Source organism: Pogoniulus pusillus, chromosome 18, assembly GCF_015220805.1.
Source record: "Pogoniulus pusillus isolate bPogPus1 chromosome 18, bPogPus1.pri, whole genome shotgun sequence".
NCBI classification, from domain to species: domain Eukaryota; kingdom Metazoa; phylum Chordata; class Aves; order Piciformes; family Lybiidae; genus Pogoniulus; species Pogoniulus pusillus.
Window position 1 is genome coordinate 15,778,851 of NC_087281.1, and position 16,566 is coordinate 15,795,416.

At 40.3% G+C, this 16,566-nt stretch overlaps 1 protein-coding gene across 7 annotated transcripts in view; it reads right to left on the reverse strand.

Annotated features, from left to right (window-relative positions):
* The window catches only part of SIPA1L2 (signal induced proliferation associated 1 like 2), a 128,214-nt gene that overhangs the window by 20,890 nt on the left and 90,758 nt on the right, over nucleotides 1-16,566 (reverse strand). For all 7 annotated transcript variants that reach the window (XM_064158541.1, XM_064158540.1, XM_064158539.1 and 4 more), the window contains 4 exons: nucleotides 11,187-11,575; nucleotides 8,493-8,717; nucleotides 4,330-4,483; nucleotides 156-375 (listed from right to left, as the gene is read on the reverse strand). In XM_064158541.1, the coding sequence (XP_064014611.1) occupies nucleotides 156-375; nucleotides 4,330-4,483; nucleotides 8,493-8,717; nucleotides 11,187-11,575 (988 nt within the window). The remainder of the gene's footprint in view (nucleotides 1-155; nucleotides 376-4,329; nucleotides 4,484-8,492; nucleotides 8,718-11,186; nucleotides 11,576-16,566) is intronic.

Genomic DNA, 16,566 nt, shown 5'->3' on the forward strand with positions numbered 1-16,566 from the left:
CACTGCTGACCAAATATGCTCTTAGTAGGATATCCAGAACATTGATTTGACATTTCATAACTTCACTTTAAACATAAAATCTAATGATATTTGATGATTTGTTCCAGTTTATGACAAGCATTCCAGACCCAGGAATTAAAGGAACAATCACTTACTTCTCAGATTTCCCATCCCAGGTGTAAGGCTCATTCTGGGAGGCAGTGTACTGTGATATGGTGGAGTAGTGCTGAACAAGATATCATTTGGCAAGGCCTGGTCTAGCATTGAACTTCGAGAGCTAGCATATGAGGATCCTCTTCGATTGCTACATATACTTTCATCAGACAGGGTACGGTAAAGTGTCCTCCGTGGAGAAAGGTTTCCATAAAATGAAAACTAAACATTAAAACAAAAAGATATAAAAGCACATATCATGGTTAAAATAATTCACACAGTCATATCCCATCACTACTTTTCTAGGCAGGCATTCTGGAATTCTTGAGCTCATATGGAAGGTCAGAGATTTATTCCACTATAGCAGATCTACTGGAGTCTCAAAAGGGTTACTGAACTGGATTTTCATACTTCTTCATGATACTTAGGAAATATCAACATAAATTTATCAGATACTGAATAGTTTTACTAATTCTGCAATGTTAAATGAAACCTCCATAGTCTTATGACAGCAGTGTTTTCCAGAAATACATACATACATTTATTCAAGACTACCCACAGAGCTGGTTCTATTTCAATTTGAAATGACTACGCTTTACTGCAAAGCATTCTGAATTCCTGTACGGTGCAGTATTGTTCACTGGACAATGAAAGTGACTGGAGATGCTGCTTCTCTCCCAATACCATGAAACAGGCTTAGAAAAGAGGACAAAATCCAATGAAAACTGTTTATACATTTCAAAACATAGCTGTAGTAAAGCAAGATATTCCTGCACTGTAAAACTGAGCCATTGCACTAAGTAAGTTGTCCATCAGCACCACAAATAGAGTTACACTTCACATCTACAATATAGAAACAGAGAAACAGTCAGGGTTGGAAGGGACCACAAGGATCATCTAGTTGTAAATCTCCTACCATGGGCAGGGACACCCTACCCTAGATTAGGCTGGCCACAGCCTCATCAAGCCTGGCCGTAAACACCTCCAGGGATGGGGCCTCAACCACCTCCTTGGGCAACCCATTCCACACTCTCATGCTGAACAACTTCCTCCTCACATTCAATCTGAATCTACCCACCTCCAGCTTTGCTCCATTCCACCTAGTCCTGTCACTCCCTGATGTCCTGAAAAGTCCCTCCCCATCTTTTTTGTAGGCCCCTTAATTTTTTAACTGGTTTATTCTGCACAGAACAATTTAATGTCCTGTCATTTTTGCCTTGTAATTAATTATGAGCTGTACAACTCCTATGCAGAATGTATGCTTAAAAGCACTAGCTTTTATATTATATATAATGAATATATATACTATATTACACATAGCGAGTATAGCATAAGTTTCAAGGTATATACATTGTCATACTTCTGTCAAAACTTGCTCAGTTATAAATGCTTTTAAAAGGAATGCTCAGAAACACTCAGTCATGGCACAAGACGTGGTCTTTACAAAATGCTTAAATACACTCCATAGTGCAGGTTCAGAAATGCATCTACTTTGATGGCAATAGAATCAATCAGGTTGGAAGAGACTTCCAAGATCATCCAGTCCAACCTAGCACCCAGCCCTAGCCAGTCAACTAGACCATTGCACTGACTGACTCATCCAGTCTTTTCTTAAACATCTCCAGGGACGGTGACTCCACCACCTCCCTGGGCAGCCCAATTCAATGCCAATCACTCTCTCTGGCAAGAACTTCCTTCTAACTTCCAGCCTAGACCTCCCCTGGCACAACTTGAGACTGTGTCCCCTTGTTCTGCTGCTGGTTGCCTGGCAGAAGAGACATAATATGCTCAATTGTTTGAAGCCTCAACTATATCTGAGATAAAAATGAGGGAGATACTCAGATTCTAATCTAGGAAAGCATCAAAAGACTTGTAATGGGTTCACCACCTGTTTCCCTCCAACACAGAAGTGAGGCAAGTAACACCAAAAAAACCCTCTGGGTTGAAGAGTTGAGATAAAGAGCTTTAATGAGAAAAATGAGATAACAATGCACAATTTGCAGAATGCCCAGCACAGCAAAATACAGAAAGCAGCAGTAAGCAGTAGCCAGTGAGCTAAACCCCACCACTCTTGCTATTCCATGCCAAATCCAGCATATGAGACCAACACCCCTATACTGGAAGCTGCAACCAGAACAGGAAACCTCTCATGTTGCAATCTGAACTTCAAGACCCATGATATTTTGCTTCAGCCAGCACTTTCATTTTGAGCCAGCATGACTGTGGCATGGTATGAGTAGCAGAAGATTCAACACAACCTGTGGCAATACTATGTCAGTTCTAGAGATCAGCCTGAAAGATATACAAGGTGTGGGAATAATTATCCAAAACTTAAACACATCTATACAACAACCACAAAAATAAATATAAGCAGCATCCCTAAATGAAGATAGAAGACAAGCACAGCATCCCTAAATGAATGGATATATGGCATCTTTCTACAAGCAGATGACAAGACTGTGAGCTTAATTAGGGACAACATTGGGCAAAAGGTTAAAAGCCTTCACCTTCCAAATTGAAGCATCTGCAATCCTCTTTTCTGCACTCAATATTCCTAGCAAGCAACCTGCTGCAATTCTTGGCTGCTGTTCAAGACTCCTCCACCTTACACCACACCTTCTGTCTATGAAACTATTCATTAGCTATCCAGCCATGCTGAGTGTCAATTGTTGCAGCTTTACAGTTTACTTTCAGAGTGCAACAAAAATTAAACATTACCAAAATGGATCATTATTCCTTGGTCTATGAAAAAAGTAAAATCAAGCCAAACCAAGAATGTGATTTGGCTCTGAAGATTCTCATCTAGTGAGAAAATTCTTTCCTAGCTTTGCTGTCAAAGACAACTGACTTTGTCAGTTGCCCAGGGAGGTGGTGGAGTCACTGTCCCTGGAGGTGTTCAAGAAAACCCTGGATGAGGCATTTAGTGCATGATCTAGATGATTGGATAGGGCTGGGTGCTAGGTTGGACTGGATGATCTTGGAGGGCTCTTCCAACCTGGCTGATTCTATGACTTATATACACCAAGATTACTACCCTCTATGAAGGCATAATCATAGACAGCATACTACTGAGTCCTGCAACTGGAGATCCTCTGTGATTGAGAGCCTGCAGTCTCTCTCACTTAGGGAGATTTTGTTTCAATGTCTTGCAAGGGGAAGAGAACAGCAGAAATTTATCTCAGGATGGCCACACCTCCCCATTCTTTGTTGTTTCTTACTCAAGTAGCCAGAAACATCAGCAGTTCTTGAAATCATCACAGAAAACCAATTACTGTATCAATCATCAATCTTAAAGCCCTCCAGGACATTACTCTTGAGAATTCAAACACATATAATGCATACTTAACATAGTGCACATTTAAAACAATATATGATCTGAATTTTCAATTGCACTCTGCACTTCCAGGATTCCCTTATGGTACTTTGTTCAGACATGATGATTATGCTGTTTAACACACTGTATAAACATAGTGGGTTAAGAGAGTATTTAGTTAATATCAAAGTGTGACAATTATCTCAAGGCATTTAATTGCTCTGTGCTTTATTCCACATTAAGTGCAGTATTCAGAATCATGTATACTTTAGGGAGTATTACATTTTAGTTTCTCTCTCCACTTTTTGTGAACTTATATGTATTACAAATTGCCTTCACACTATAAAGATTTGATGTATCCTCTCCACTAGCACAGAGAATTACGCTCCTTGAGCAGTCACCACCAACATATTACACTGTGATTCAGACTTCAAAAAGAATTGTTGGTACTGAGTATCAAAGGGCCAGGAAAAGCAGGGGTTTATTCATGTGCCTTAATATCATATGACATGTATATATTTAGGCATCCAACTTTGAAAATGTTACTTGTAATCTTTGAAACTATAATTAAGTTGTTTGGCTGCAACTGTCTATGCTCAAGCTAAGCAAAAGCATATAGAATTACTGAATCATAGGTAGAGGCTGGGAGAGATCTCTAACAAATAACTCTATTTCACATATACTCAAACTGAATATAATTTCTATATTGTTGGAAATTGCATTTTCAGACTCATGATCAGTACTCATAGCATCCCCGTGGAATATACTTAACTTCCACACAATGCTATTGCCTTCTCTATAACAAGTTTGGGAATATCAGAAATTCATTTCTAAGATATACAGAGATGAGGAAAGTAGCTAACCTTTCTTCTGCCTTCCTCCACAGAGAGGCTGTCTGGCAGCATCAACTTCAGAAAATCTTCTTTGGACAAGACTTGCTGGCTTTCAACAATGGCATCCCTCACAGAGGTTTGGAGTGGACTCGATGTAGACACAGCATCAATATCATCATACACTCTGTTGAGAGAATTGTGTTTTTAGCAAGACAAGCAATAGTGCTCTTGTCTCCTGACACAGTACATTCTTACTTAAATGGAACAAAAACTTTTCTCCATCATTTTATATTTATGAAACTGTCTGTGGGTCCAAAGTGAAATTCTTTAATCACTGAGATAAATCCATTTCAGGAATTCTGGACAATTTAAAAAAGCCTAATGCTTGTTTCTCCTAGCTTGTGCCTCTCTTCAATTCTTCACACCACACTTCTCTGTTATTAAAGCTATATTTATATCAACATTTTCAAGAGTTCATTACCAAATACTTTAAGTATTTTCAGCAAGTAAGAGCAATACCTTGCTAGTGTGATATTGTATCCAGCTTCACAATCTGACAGAATTCCTATGGTGACCAGTAGCAAATTTGAAGTGCATTGTGCCATGTGTCAAGTGTGTTTTCTTATCAGAAATTAAATAAATCTCTACATATAAAAAACTACCTTACTTATGGGCATAAAAAAATGCATTTACAGTCAACAAAAGACTGTCCAAGAGAATTGTTATCTTTCAGCTTCCTTTCAGATAGAAGAGAGAATTTTAACAAGTTTACTCTTGACATGCAGCTGAAGAACTGGAGATTCCAAATCATACAGAACATACATTTGAAGCCAGTATTTTCTGCCAGTGACTGTCTTCAACAGAGAGGAAACAAACTTTCCTATGGTAAAACATAATTCTGAGTGAATTATATCACAGAAGGTTTTAGAGGCTGGAAGGGACCTTGAAAGATCATCTAGTCCAAGCCCCCTGCCAGAGCAGGATCACCTATACCAAATCAGGATCACCTATACCAGATCACACAGGAAGGTACCCAGACAGGTCTTGAATATCTCCTGAGAGGGAGATACACAACCCCTCTGGGCAGCCTGTTCCACTGTTCCACCACCTTCACAGTTAAACTCTCTCATGTTTCCATGGAACTTCTTATGCCTCAACTTCTATTCACACTACTTGTCTGTCATTGGGCATCACCAAGAAGAGTCTGGCTCCATCCTCTTGGTACTCACCCTTTATGTATTTATAAACATTAATGAGGTTACATCCTATGATGGCACAATGTTCAGCAACTGGCTTAATTTTCATTATCATACCTCATTACAGATGTTATTTCCTCCCTGTAATGTACAGAAGGCTTTGCTAGAAAGCAAAGGCGAAGCAATGTTGTACAGCATGGAAAAACCTGAAAATGTTTTGCTGGATGAAGTTCTGCCATGTTGAGTTAATATTCCTTAAACAGAACTACCTCCAGAAGATGCCTTTCTAAATTGCTGTGGCTTCAGTACAAATACCAATTTTGTTTTAAGGGTTCCATTCAAAGTAAAGAGAAATTGTTCCAGGAGTTAATCAATTACAAAATGCAAACACTTGTGGAAATCAGTGAAGTTTCCACTTTAAATGCAACTACTACTATGACTGAACAAAGTGATTAAACATTAGGACACACACACATGAGAATCACCAGTAAAATAACATAAAGAACTAGAAATAGGCAGGACAGGAAGGTGGTAAAACATACTATTTTAAAATATGAAAGTTGCATAAATATGAGCATATATGCAATATGAGGTATTAGATGCAAATAACATATTCCCATTAAACAAAGAATAATCCTACATTAAACACTGGAAAATCAGGTACTGCATGTCATCTTGTCAGCTTATTGAGATACATAGGGCTGAGCATGATTTACTGAGAGAGACAACTGAATAGCTTATACACAAACAGAAAGCAAAGAGGTTATCTGAGATGATGATTTTGAAGATAGCAGGAAAGTAACAGTTTGTGCTAGTTTGAAGCAAGCTGGGATGTTTTGGTAAAAGAACTAGATAATGGGCAGTGAAATGAAAAACAATTGATGTCAACTTCTCTCACAGTTACGCTGAGAACTCTGGGAAGAAGAAAGACTTTTTCTCCATTTTGTTTCTCACTCTTGCTTTTGCCTTAGACCTGGTCACATCTTATTAACCCTGCTCCTACTAACCTTGCTCCCTAACCTCTTGGCTGCACCTCTTTTCTTCCTGAGAACTGGGGTAAGGTTGAGAGGGGCTGGGGGAGGTGTTGGGGTGGTTTAAAAGCCCCTCCTGCGGACTTAGGTTTCTGGGAGGGGAGTTGTGCTTTTGTATTGTTTATCCTTTGTATATTTCTGTATATAATTGTATATAACTGTATATATTGTAAATAGCTGCTTGTAAATTCTGCTAGCTGTAAATAAATTGCTTCATCTATATTCCCAGGGTCCGTCTGAGTTAGCTGGGGCAAATTCAAAAGTGTGGGAGGGGTGGGGTAACCCCCAAACCATCACACAGTTTATGAACAGGAGATTCAAACATTACTTATTACTGCTGCAACACTCAAAAAGCATCACCTCTATGTTCGAGATACTGCATCTTTTCCTTAGAGTGCAAGCCTTTCAATTCCACCTCAGAAGAATACATTTCTCATGAGCTATTCCTGTGTTAAGCTCTACATATAAGCTATTCATTAGAACTGCTCTGAATATTTTTTCCTAAGTGTCACTTGTTAAAACAAAATTGCAGTTGGATTGAAGTCTGCATATTTTGTAGAGTCTTGTGAAGAGAGAGTCAGATACGTCCACACTTAATCTTTTTCTTGTGGGATCATAAGCATGGGCATTAAATTCTGCACACAGCTGCCAGTGACAATGGTCCCACTTGGACTCTTTGGCAGAGAGCTCCTAATTAGACACATGGTCATCCTCTTGGTTTCTGGGATTGTAGCTACAGAGGTTCAGAGGCACATTACACCCCAACAGAGAAAGAGATACTAGCATATCATATCAGAGATATCATATCAGAGATATCATATCAGAGATATCATATCAGAGATATCATATCAGAGATATCATATCAGAGATATCATATCAGAGATATCATATCAGAGATATCATATCAGAGATATCATATCAGAGATATCATATCAGAGATATCATATCAGAGATATCATATCAGAGATATCATATCATTGAATATCATATCATAGATGTAGCAGCCTATGAAGGAGTGAAAGCAGCTTCTGAAGTGATTGGAACTGATTGCTTTTAGTTCCTAGACTGCCAGTTCTAAACTGAATTTTCAAAGGCAAAGGTTCATCATCACATCATGCCACAGATGCAACCTGGTCTAAATGGATGGCTTTGCTAACCCAACAAGCATGAATGGGTAATCTCAATCACCCTGCTCTGGTGGAAGTCTGGTGGGCAGATTCTTTGTCTGGGAAGGAATTCAGATTTCTGTATTACATCTAATTTGTATACAGTTGTAAATACTTGTAAATATATTGTGTATCTATGCCTGTAAATTCTGCTTTGCTGTAAATATAGCTTCATCTTACTTCCAGTTTGCACGTACTGATGAAAAACAAAGTCACAAAACATACCAAAGAATCACTAAAATGCCCCTAAATGGCAACACATTTTAAAATACATCCACCATAGGTCACCAATACATTTATGGCCATGTCCCTCCTCTGTAATGGACTAGGTGATGTAATAAGCAACAAGGTACTAAGGTTTAATACAGAAACATCAAGAAGTAAGCTTTTTTTCAAACAAGTAAAGCTTCTGAAGATTTGTAGGAAAAGGCTTTGGGGCATTAATAACATTGTACCTTCACAATTGTTTCCTAGAGTTTCAAAGTGGAAATTCAGGATGCCTGACACAGCCTCAGCCATATGTTTTTGTCTACCCGCACTCTCAGAAACTTCTGTCAGCTTGCTTTATTTGACATGGGGAAAAGATGCAGGTGGATAGAACAGAGAAGAAAACAGCCTCCTGTGCAGCACTTTTACCCCTTTTTTTTTTTAATGTGTAGCTTTGCTACATCAGTGTATAGAAAAAAACCCAAACATTTAAAATTGAAGCAGAATTTGTAGTTTTTTCACTTTTTCTATCCTATTTTAAAACTTGTTTTTCATTACCCTTCTTCCTCCTCAAACTTAAACATAGATCTTACTCATGGCATTCAGAAACTTCAGATTCTTCAGGTGTAGGGCTTCCTTCTGACTTTTTCCATCCAATGACATATTTATTCACTGCTCCTTGTCTGTGGTACGGTTTTGAAACTGACCCGGAAATCTGTTGACTACTATGTTGTGACACTATGTAGACTTTGGAGGTATCTAGGGAGCCACTCTTCTTAGAGCAATGTGTTGATGGGCTTCCTGAATGGTGTGACCCACTAAAACCAAAGAAAACACACAAAAATAAAAATTAAATCACAAATGCTTCATTCAGTATGCAGGTATTGTTCTTCTGAAGGTTAAAATCAAGGTAGCAATATTGGTACAGTAGTTTTCTACATACCAGATTTCTATATACCTTTAAGCTCTTTGAGAACAGAATGTGACGAGTTTCTACAAGTACTCTATATAATTCAACTTGTAATCGTAGAATCAACCAAGTTGGAAGGCACCTCCAAGATCATCCAGTCCAGCCTATTTAACCTAGTTCATCCAGTCCAGCCCTATCTGATCAACTAGACCACAGCACCAAGTGCCTCATCCAGGCTTTTCTTCAACACCTCCAGGGATGGCAACTCCACCACCTCCCTGGGCAGCCCATTCCAATGCCAATCAATCTCTGGCAAGAACTTCCTCCTAACATCCAGCCTATACTTCCCTCGGCACAACTTGAGACTGTGTCCCCTTGTTCTGTTGCTGGTTGTCTGGCAGAACAGACCAACCCCCACCTGGCTACAGCCTCCCTTCAGGCAGTTGTAGACAGCAATGAGGGCACCCCTGAGCCTCCTCTTCTGCAGGCTAAACATCCCCAGCTCCCTCAGCCTTTCCCCACAGGGCTGTGTTCCAGGCCCCTCACCAACTTTGCTGCCCCTTTAAGCTCTTTGAGAACAGAATATGAGTTTCTACAACAAGTACTCTATATAAAATTCAACTTGCTGAAATGCCAGTGCAAATTACTAATTAAAAGATTAAATTCAAGACATACATATATATATATATATGTATATAATTTGTGCATGGAATTTTAAGCAAACACATACATGTGTAACTAATGGTATCATTCCATTTACATCAAGAACTACACAGGGAATTACTTCAAATATCTTTCTAATTATAAAATTTAAGTGTTTTTCACTTAATGTTACTTTGGCCAGTTCACACCAGTTTAAGCTGTGTTTTCATGAATTATTGTGGAGAACTTAAAAGAGGTAAATTTCAGTTCCAACAGTCCCAATGAAACTAATGAAACCTCTACTGAAGACTCTCAAAATTATTCAAAACTAAAGCAAACACTTCCCTGAAGAATAATTTTCTTCTCATCTTGGGTGAAGCAAAGCATTCAGAAACCAAGTGCCTTGCCTAAAAACAGAATTTCACAGAATCATAGAATCAACCAGGTTGGAAGAGACCTCCAAGATCATTCAAGTCCAACCTATCACCCAGCCCTAGCCAGTCAACTAGACCATGGCACTAAGTGCCTCATCCAGCTGACACACAAGTGTTAAGAATTCATACACAAGCCATTAAAAATCTATTTCAGCTCATTATAATGACTTCCAAGAAACACAGACTTGTGTTTTAGAAGTCTCATGATACAAAATCAGATCTTGACACAAAGTAGAGTACATCTGGATTATTACAGGGGTAGGGAAAGATTAATGTGAAAGCATTTGCCAAGTTTTCACAACAGTCTATATGTTCTTCTATAACCTGTGTACAAAAACACAGAACTCAAAGTATTCAAGATTAACTCACTCATGTAAAGCACATAAATGAGAATAGAAGATATAATTTGGTTATTTTCCTGCACTTGTTGACATTTCAAACAAGAATCAGAGAGAAAGAACTTTTATTCTTTCACAAAATAAAAACCTTAACAGAGAGACCAAACCTTCAACTCCAAAATCACAACAAAATAGAAACTCGGAGATAGAGGCAACCAGCTGTAAAAGTGAGCTTTCAAACTTTGCTTTACAACAGATGTACCATGCACATGTTTCACCTGGTAACAAAAAGAAGAGCTGAAAACCAATGAGAATTTAAGTTCAAACAATAAATTTGTAAAGGGTACATCATCACAATGTCAAATAGGGGGGAATGGTATGCAGTGCAGCTCTACTATATGAAAAAACTGTCCATCACTACTTGTAATAACTGTCCAATGCAATTTCTCTGATTTCCCATAACAGTTTTTTTTTTGCATGTCCCTAAAAGAAACTTCACATCTGTTCAGGGATGTTTCCCAGCTTAAAAAGCTAAGCAATATGCACAAGGTCACATATAAAGTCTTCATCAGGTCTGTGAGTAGGGAATAGCTGTGTTTTTCAGACAGACTGATCAAAAGTTGCCTGAAGATTGCTCACACAGGCCTTCAAAACCAGTAAAAAGTCAAAATCAGTTAAGTGCACTTCCAAATAGCAACAATAAAAAAGTCCTGCAGGTTTAGGCTGGGTGTTAGGAATAAGTTCTACGTGGAAAGAGTGACTGCCCATTGGAACGGGCTACCTGGGGTCACCATCCCTGGAGGTGCTTAAACGGAGGCTGGATGAGGCACTTAGTGCTGTGGTTTAGTTAATTAGAAGGTGTCAGGTGATAGGCTGGACTCGATGATCCTAGAGGTCTTTTCCAACCCAGTTAATTCTGTAATTAGTCTATAGCCCAGTCTTTAATTTTTAATAAACACATACCTGGAATGAGATGAGATTTCACTTAGGTCTCCCATACTGCCTTCAGCTGCATGACTGGTAGACATAGCAGAAGCATAGCTATGAACAGCATAGATTTTAGCTGGATCATCATCTGGTCCAGGAGTTTCAGTAGACTCAGTCCACTGTTCAGGATGACAATGTACTCCAGACCTGCTGCCAGCAAGGTGCAAAGGGGCCAGGAGAGGAGCAGGCATGCACGGAGCTGTATCAATTCCACTGTCAGTAGAAGCCCCCTTTATATATGTTAATCCAAGCAGCTCAGGATCCATCAGATCTCCAGAACCAAAGTGTTTTTCATCACTGTTGCTGGAGGTATTACTGGATAGGGTGTTGCTGCTTGAGTGGCTTGAACAGCTTTTGTCTCCAATCTGAAGAAGAAAACAAACAAAAAAGACCCTCCTCAAGTTAAATATTTATTTTCATATAAATGAGTGGAGATGTGCCACTCAAAGACCATTTTGTTATATTTTACAGCATGCTGTAATTGCAAATAAAGAAGAAAGCTAATTACACCACCAGTTTCTATGAAATTAATTGCATATTACAGGTTGATGCCACTGCAAATAAGAAGGCTCTAGTTCCATCTTCCATGGCAAATTTCAAGATCACACTTGAATTTTCTGATTTTAGGCCCTGCTTAATGTGCACAACAGTTTCTGAACAGTTAAAATAAGCATTTGTTAAAGCTAGAAGCACTAGTAACTCTTTGTTTAAATAAGATCTACAGCAAATCTCAAAACCATCAAACCCTGGATTATCACTGGCTTTGTCTCAGTGTGTGTGAAACACGTAGCTTGTTGGATCAAATCCATCTGGATGTGCAGCTAGTCAAACTGAAGCCAACTGCAAGGCATGCCTACCAGATAAAAGTAGCTGAAGCCACGGGACCCTAAGGTAAGCATATCAGCTAATCACGTCAGGCCTTTGTGTACATGAAATTGGGGAGTTTTGTGCATTATCTTTTGTAAAAGAAATTCCAGAGTTGGATTACCTAAACTATTTGACAGAATAGCCACAATAAGGGCACATGGGACATCTATTATGTGCAGAATGGGGAAGGTTGACTGTTTGAGATCATCCTCCTAACAGATGCACATAATCACAGCTGTTGCTCACACAGTAAAGGTGTTAGACAAGGCAGCCTTTCCAGAAATGATAGTTCTATCCCATATGGAAATTAATAGGTCTCAACAGCCAAGGAAAAAAGGGAGGGTTACCTTTAAAAGATGTCTGTGGCCTTAAAAGCAATTGAATAATTGATAAAGATACAATGAGCAGTTTTTCCAAGGAGAGAGACTTGAAGAAAGGTGTATGGATAAAAGACATTTCACTTCTTACTGTAAATGTAAACTGGAACTTAAGTGGAATGATACAAGGGAGAAAAAGTTCCAAGGCATAAAATGAGTCTCAGAAGATGTATTGTATATATGAATCCTCCCTAATGCTGTAGGCACTGGAAAATCTGAACAACAGCTATTAATATAAGATATCTTGAACTGCTCAAAGTTCACTGTGGCCATAGCTTAGGATCATTTTATGCATTTCTTCTTGCCAAGAGAAATTACTGCATGAAAGCTCAGCATGGCTCTAATTGTTCATGTTGTTAAAGACTGTTGTGGAGCAAGATTTGAAACAAAACCAAACAAAATCAAAAGCAGCAGGAATTTGTTTATTCCAGGAGAACAAAAGAAGTTTGAAGATAGCCAGGGAAGCTCCTTTCCCCCTGTGCTAGTTTGAAGCAAGCTAGAATGTTTTGGTAACAGAACTAGATAACGGGCAGTGAAATGAAAAACAATTGATGTCAACTTCTCTCACAGTCACGCTGAGAACTCTGGGAAGAAGAAGAAAACATTCTCCATTTTGTTTCTCACTCTTGCTTTTGCCTTAGACCTGGTCACATCTCATTAACCCTGCTCCTACTAACCTTGCTCCCTAACCTCTTGGCTGCACCTCTTTTCTTCCTGAGAACTGGGGTAAGGTTGAGAGGGCCGGGGGAGGTGTTGGGGTGGTTTAAAAGCCCCTCCTGGGGACTTAGGTTTCTGGGAGGGGAGTTGTGCTTTTATACTGTTTATCCTTTGTATATAACTGTATATAATTGTATATAACTGTATATATTGTAAATAGCTGCTGGTAAATTCTGCTAGCTGTAAATAAATTGCTTCATCTATATTCCCAGGGTCCGTCTGAGTTAGCTGGGGCAAATCCAAAAAGTGTGGGGGGGCGGGGTAACCCCCAAACCATCACATTTTTTATTGGCTTTCCCAACGTGGGGCTCGATATTTCAGTGAGTGGAAATTAGCTCTGGGAATTAAGATGAAGCTAATCAAGCAGCTATTGTACTTGGTGGGGATTGCTGTGTGGCCTGTTTTCTGGTTTTTTGTGTACAACTGTATCAAAGATCAAATTGGTTATTTCTTACTTCATGTAGTTTTTAAGAAGGCTAAAGTTAAGCTTTCAAACATGTTCTGGAGCTGGGGTGATTTTATTCTTGGTTATGCTGGTTTTAGTGTCACTGAGAATATTACTAGTGATATTACAAGAGTTTTTGTCAATAATGTTACAATCAATCGAGAGTCTGCTTTATCTACTGCTCTCATGAGGGTCATCCAGCCCCAAACTGAAATGCCAAATCCATGCAAGGATTTCTACTCGAAACAGAGCATGGCAGGGATGCTGGGCATTATACTGGCTCTTGTAGTTTTAAATTTCATATTAATTTTGGCATTATGTGTGAAAAATTCAAAACCAGCTTCTGTAAGAGCTAGGAAAAATTCTGTGTCTCAGAAGCAGTCTCTTTCACAGCAAAACAAGGGAACACAGTTATCGGCTTCCCCCTTGCCAGCCTCTCCACCCTCCTCTGTAGGTTCTGGGAACACAGCCAGCGTTCCCGCCACTAACGTAAACAATGATAAGGATAACCAAAACAAGCCACAGAGTTTAGCAGGAGCCTCAGGAGGACAGGCAGGTACCCAAAATCAGAATGTTCCTAGCAACAATCAAAACACATCAGGGTTGGCAGGCATCCCAGGAGGACAGGCAAACAATCCCACTAATGCTAATAATACTACTAGTGCTAGTAACGCTAGCCCAGTCAGTCCAAATCCTAATGACACCAGCTCAGCTAATTCGAACCCCCAGCCAGCAGACCAGAACCAAAATCCTCCTGTTAAAAGCAAGGCAGATTTGAACTCACAAGCTCCAAGTCAGACTCCTAAAGATTCAAATCCTCCAGCAGACACATCCAAGTCTGTTGCTGCTCAGGCTCTTCTGGCACCTGCTAAGGCAAAAGCTAAGACAAAGAGTGGTTCGCAGGAGGATGTAAGAGATGGGACCTCTGGTGATCAGCAAGGAGAAGAGGAAGAGGAGGCAGTTAGTCTACGAGACCTTGTAGATGTGCTGAGACAACAATACTCAAGTGAGAGGAGTGCTGTGAGGTTAGCTGCCAGGAGAGAGGATGGTTCCCATGAGTTTAGGAATGCTATGAGGAAGATTGTGTTAGGCCCGGCACCACCAGAACAACAGGAAGAGGAGGAGGAAGATGACATCCAGGGTTCCAAGGATCCACTCAGAGAGGTCAGGGAAGTTAGGAAGGAATACACAAGGGAATCAGGTGAGCCAATCTTAAGCTGGCTAGTGAGATGCCGTGGCATTGGTGCTAATGCCCTGCAGGTAGGAGACAAGTCTGCCAAGCAGCTGGGACCACTCACTAAGGAGAGTGGAGTGGACAAACACCTAGCAAGTCCTCTTGGTAGGGTTAGCTTGTGGACACGCCTTCTGTTGGCTGTGGCTATGAGATATCCTTCCCGAGATGATTTGCCATGGGCTGCCAAGAAGTGGAACACTGTTGAGCAGGGAATTAAGCTTCTGAAGGAGTTTGCTGTGAAGGAAGTGCTTTATGGAGATCATGGCACACATGAGCCTGATGATATTCCTTTGGGAACAGGTCTCATGAAGAAGCTGATTAAGCTTGCTCCTTCATCCTATGCTAACATCTTGGCCAGCAAATTCCTAGCAAGGAGTGATAATGGAAGATCTTTCACTGTTGGTGAATTCACTGACCAGCTCAGGCAGATTGAGGATAGCTTGTCACATTCTGGTATAATCTGTGCCATAAAGACTATGACTACAGAGCTTAAAGATGGTATTAGAGATGGCATTAAGGAGAGCATGAAAGAACTGAAGGAGGATCTTACAACCTCAATTTCCAATCTGGTCAAGGATACCATTCCTGCATCATCTGAATGGGTGAATGTTTCTGCAGTCAGGAACAGACGCCCACCTCCTGCAAGGCAATTCCAGCCCAGGAGGAGACAAATTCCACCCAGACAGCAGCAATCACGTGCGTCACTGTGGATACTTCTGCGTGACACATACGGTGAGAACATGAACAAATGGGATGGTAAACCTACTTCAGCTCTTTCAAAGAGGATCAGGGATCTGCAGAGTGGCAGAAACAGAGGCAATAATGCCAGGAAAGTAGCTGTCACTTCTTCAGCTCCCGAGAGCAACTGCAATTGTTCCAACAGTTGCAGTTCCTCTCACAACACCACCAATCATTGTGTACACCCTACATGCCATGTTCAGCATTAGGGGTGCCCTGCCTCCAGCCAGGAGGAGGAAAGGGATAGTGGAGAGAACCGAATCTATTGGAATGTATTCATTAGGTGGCCTGGCAGTTCAAGAGTTCGGAAATACAGGGCTTTAGTTGACACAGGTGCTCAGTGTACTTTATTGCCATCTAATTGTAAGGGGACAGAGTCCATTTCTATCTTTGGAATCACAGGTGGATCTCAAGAGTTAACTAAGATACAGGCTGAGATCAGTTTAACTGGTAAAGAGTGGAAGACACATACTATTGTAACTGGTCCTGATGCGCCTTGCATTTTGGGAATTGACTTTTTGAGACAAGGTTGTTTCAAAGATCCTAAGGGTCATAAATGGGCTTTTGGAATAGCATCTGTAGAGATTGAGGATGATAAATTGAAATTGTCTGTTAGACCTGAACTTTCTGATGAATCTGCAGTTGTGGGACATCATGACATAGAGGACCTGGAAGTGCCAATTGCAACTCAAACTGTTCATCATAGGCAGTACAGAACTAACCGTGACTCTTTGTTGCCCATTCATCAGCTGATTCGTCAGTTGGAGAGTCAGGCTGTCATTGAGAAAGCTCATTCACCTTTCAACAGTCCCATCTGGCCTGTGCGCAAACCTACGGGCGACTGGAGACTGACAGTTGACTTTCGTGCCCTCAACGAGGTGACGCCACCCATGAGTGCAGCTGTGCCGGACATGCTGGAACTCCAGTACGAGCTGGAATCGAAGGAGGCTAAATGGTATGCAACCATAGACATTGCTA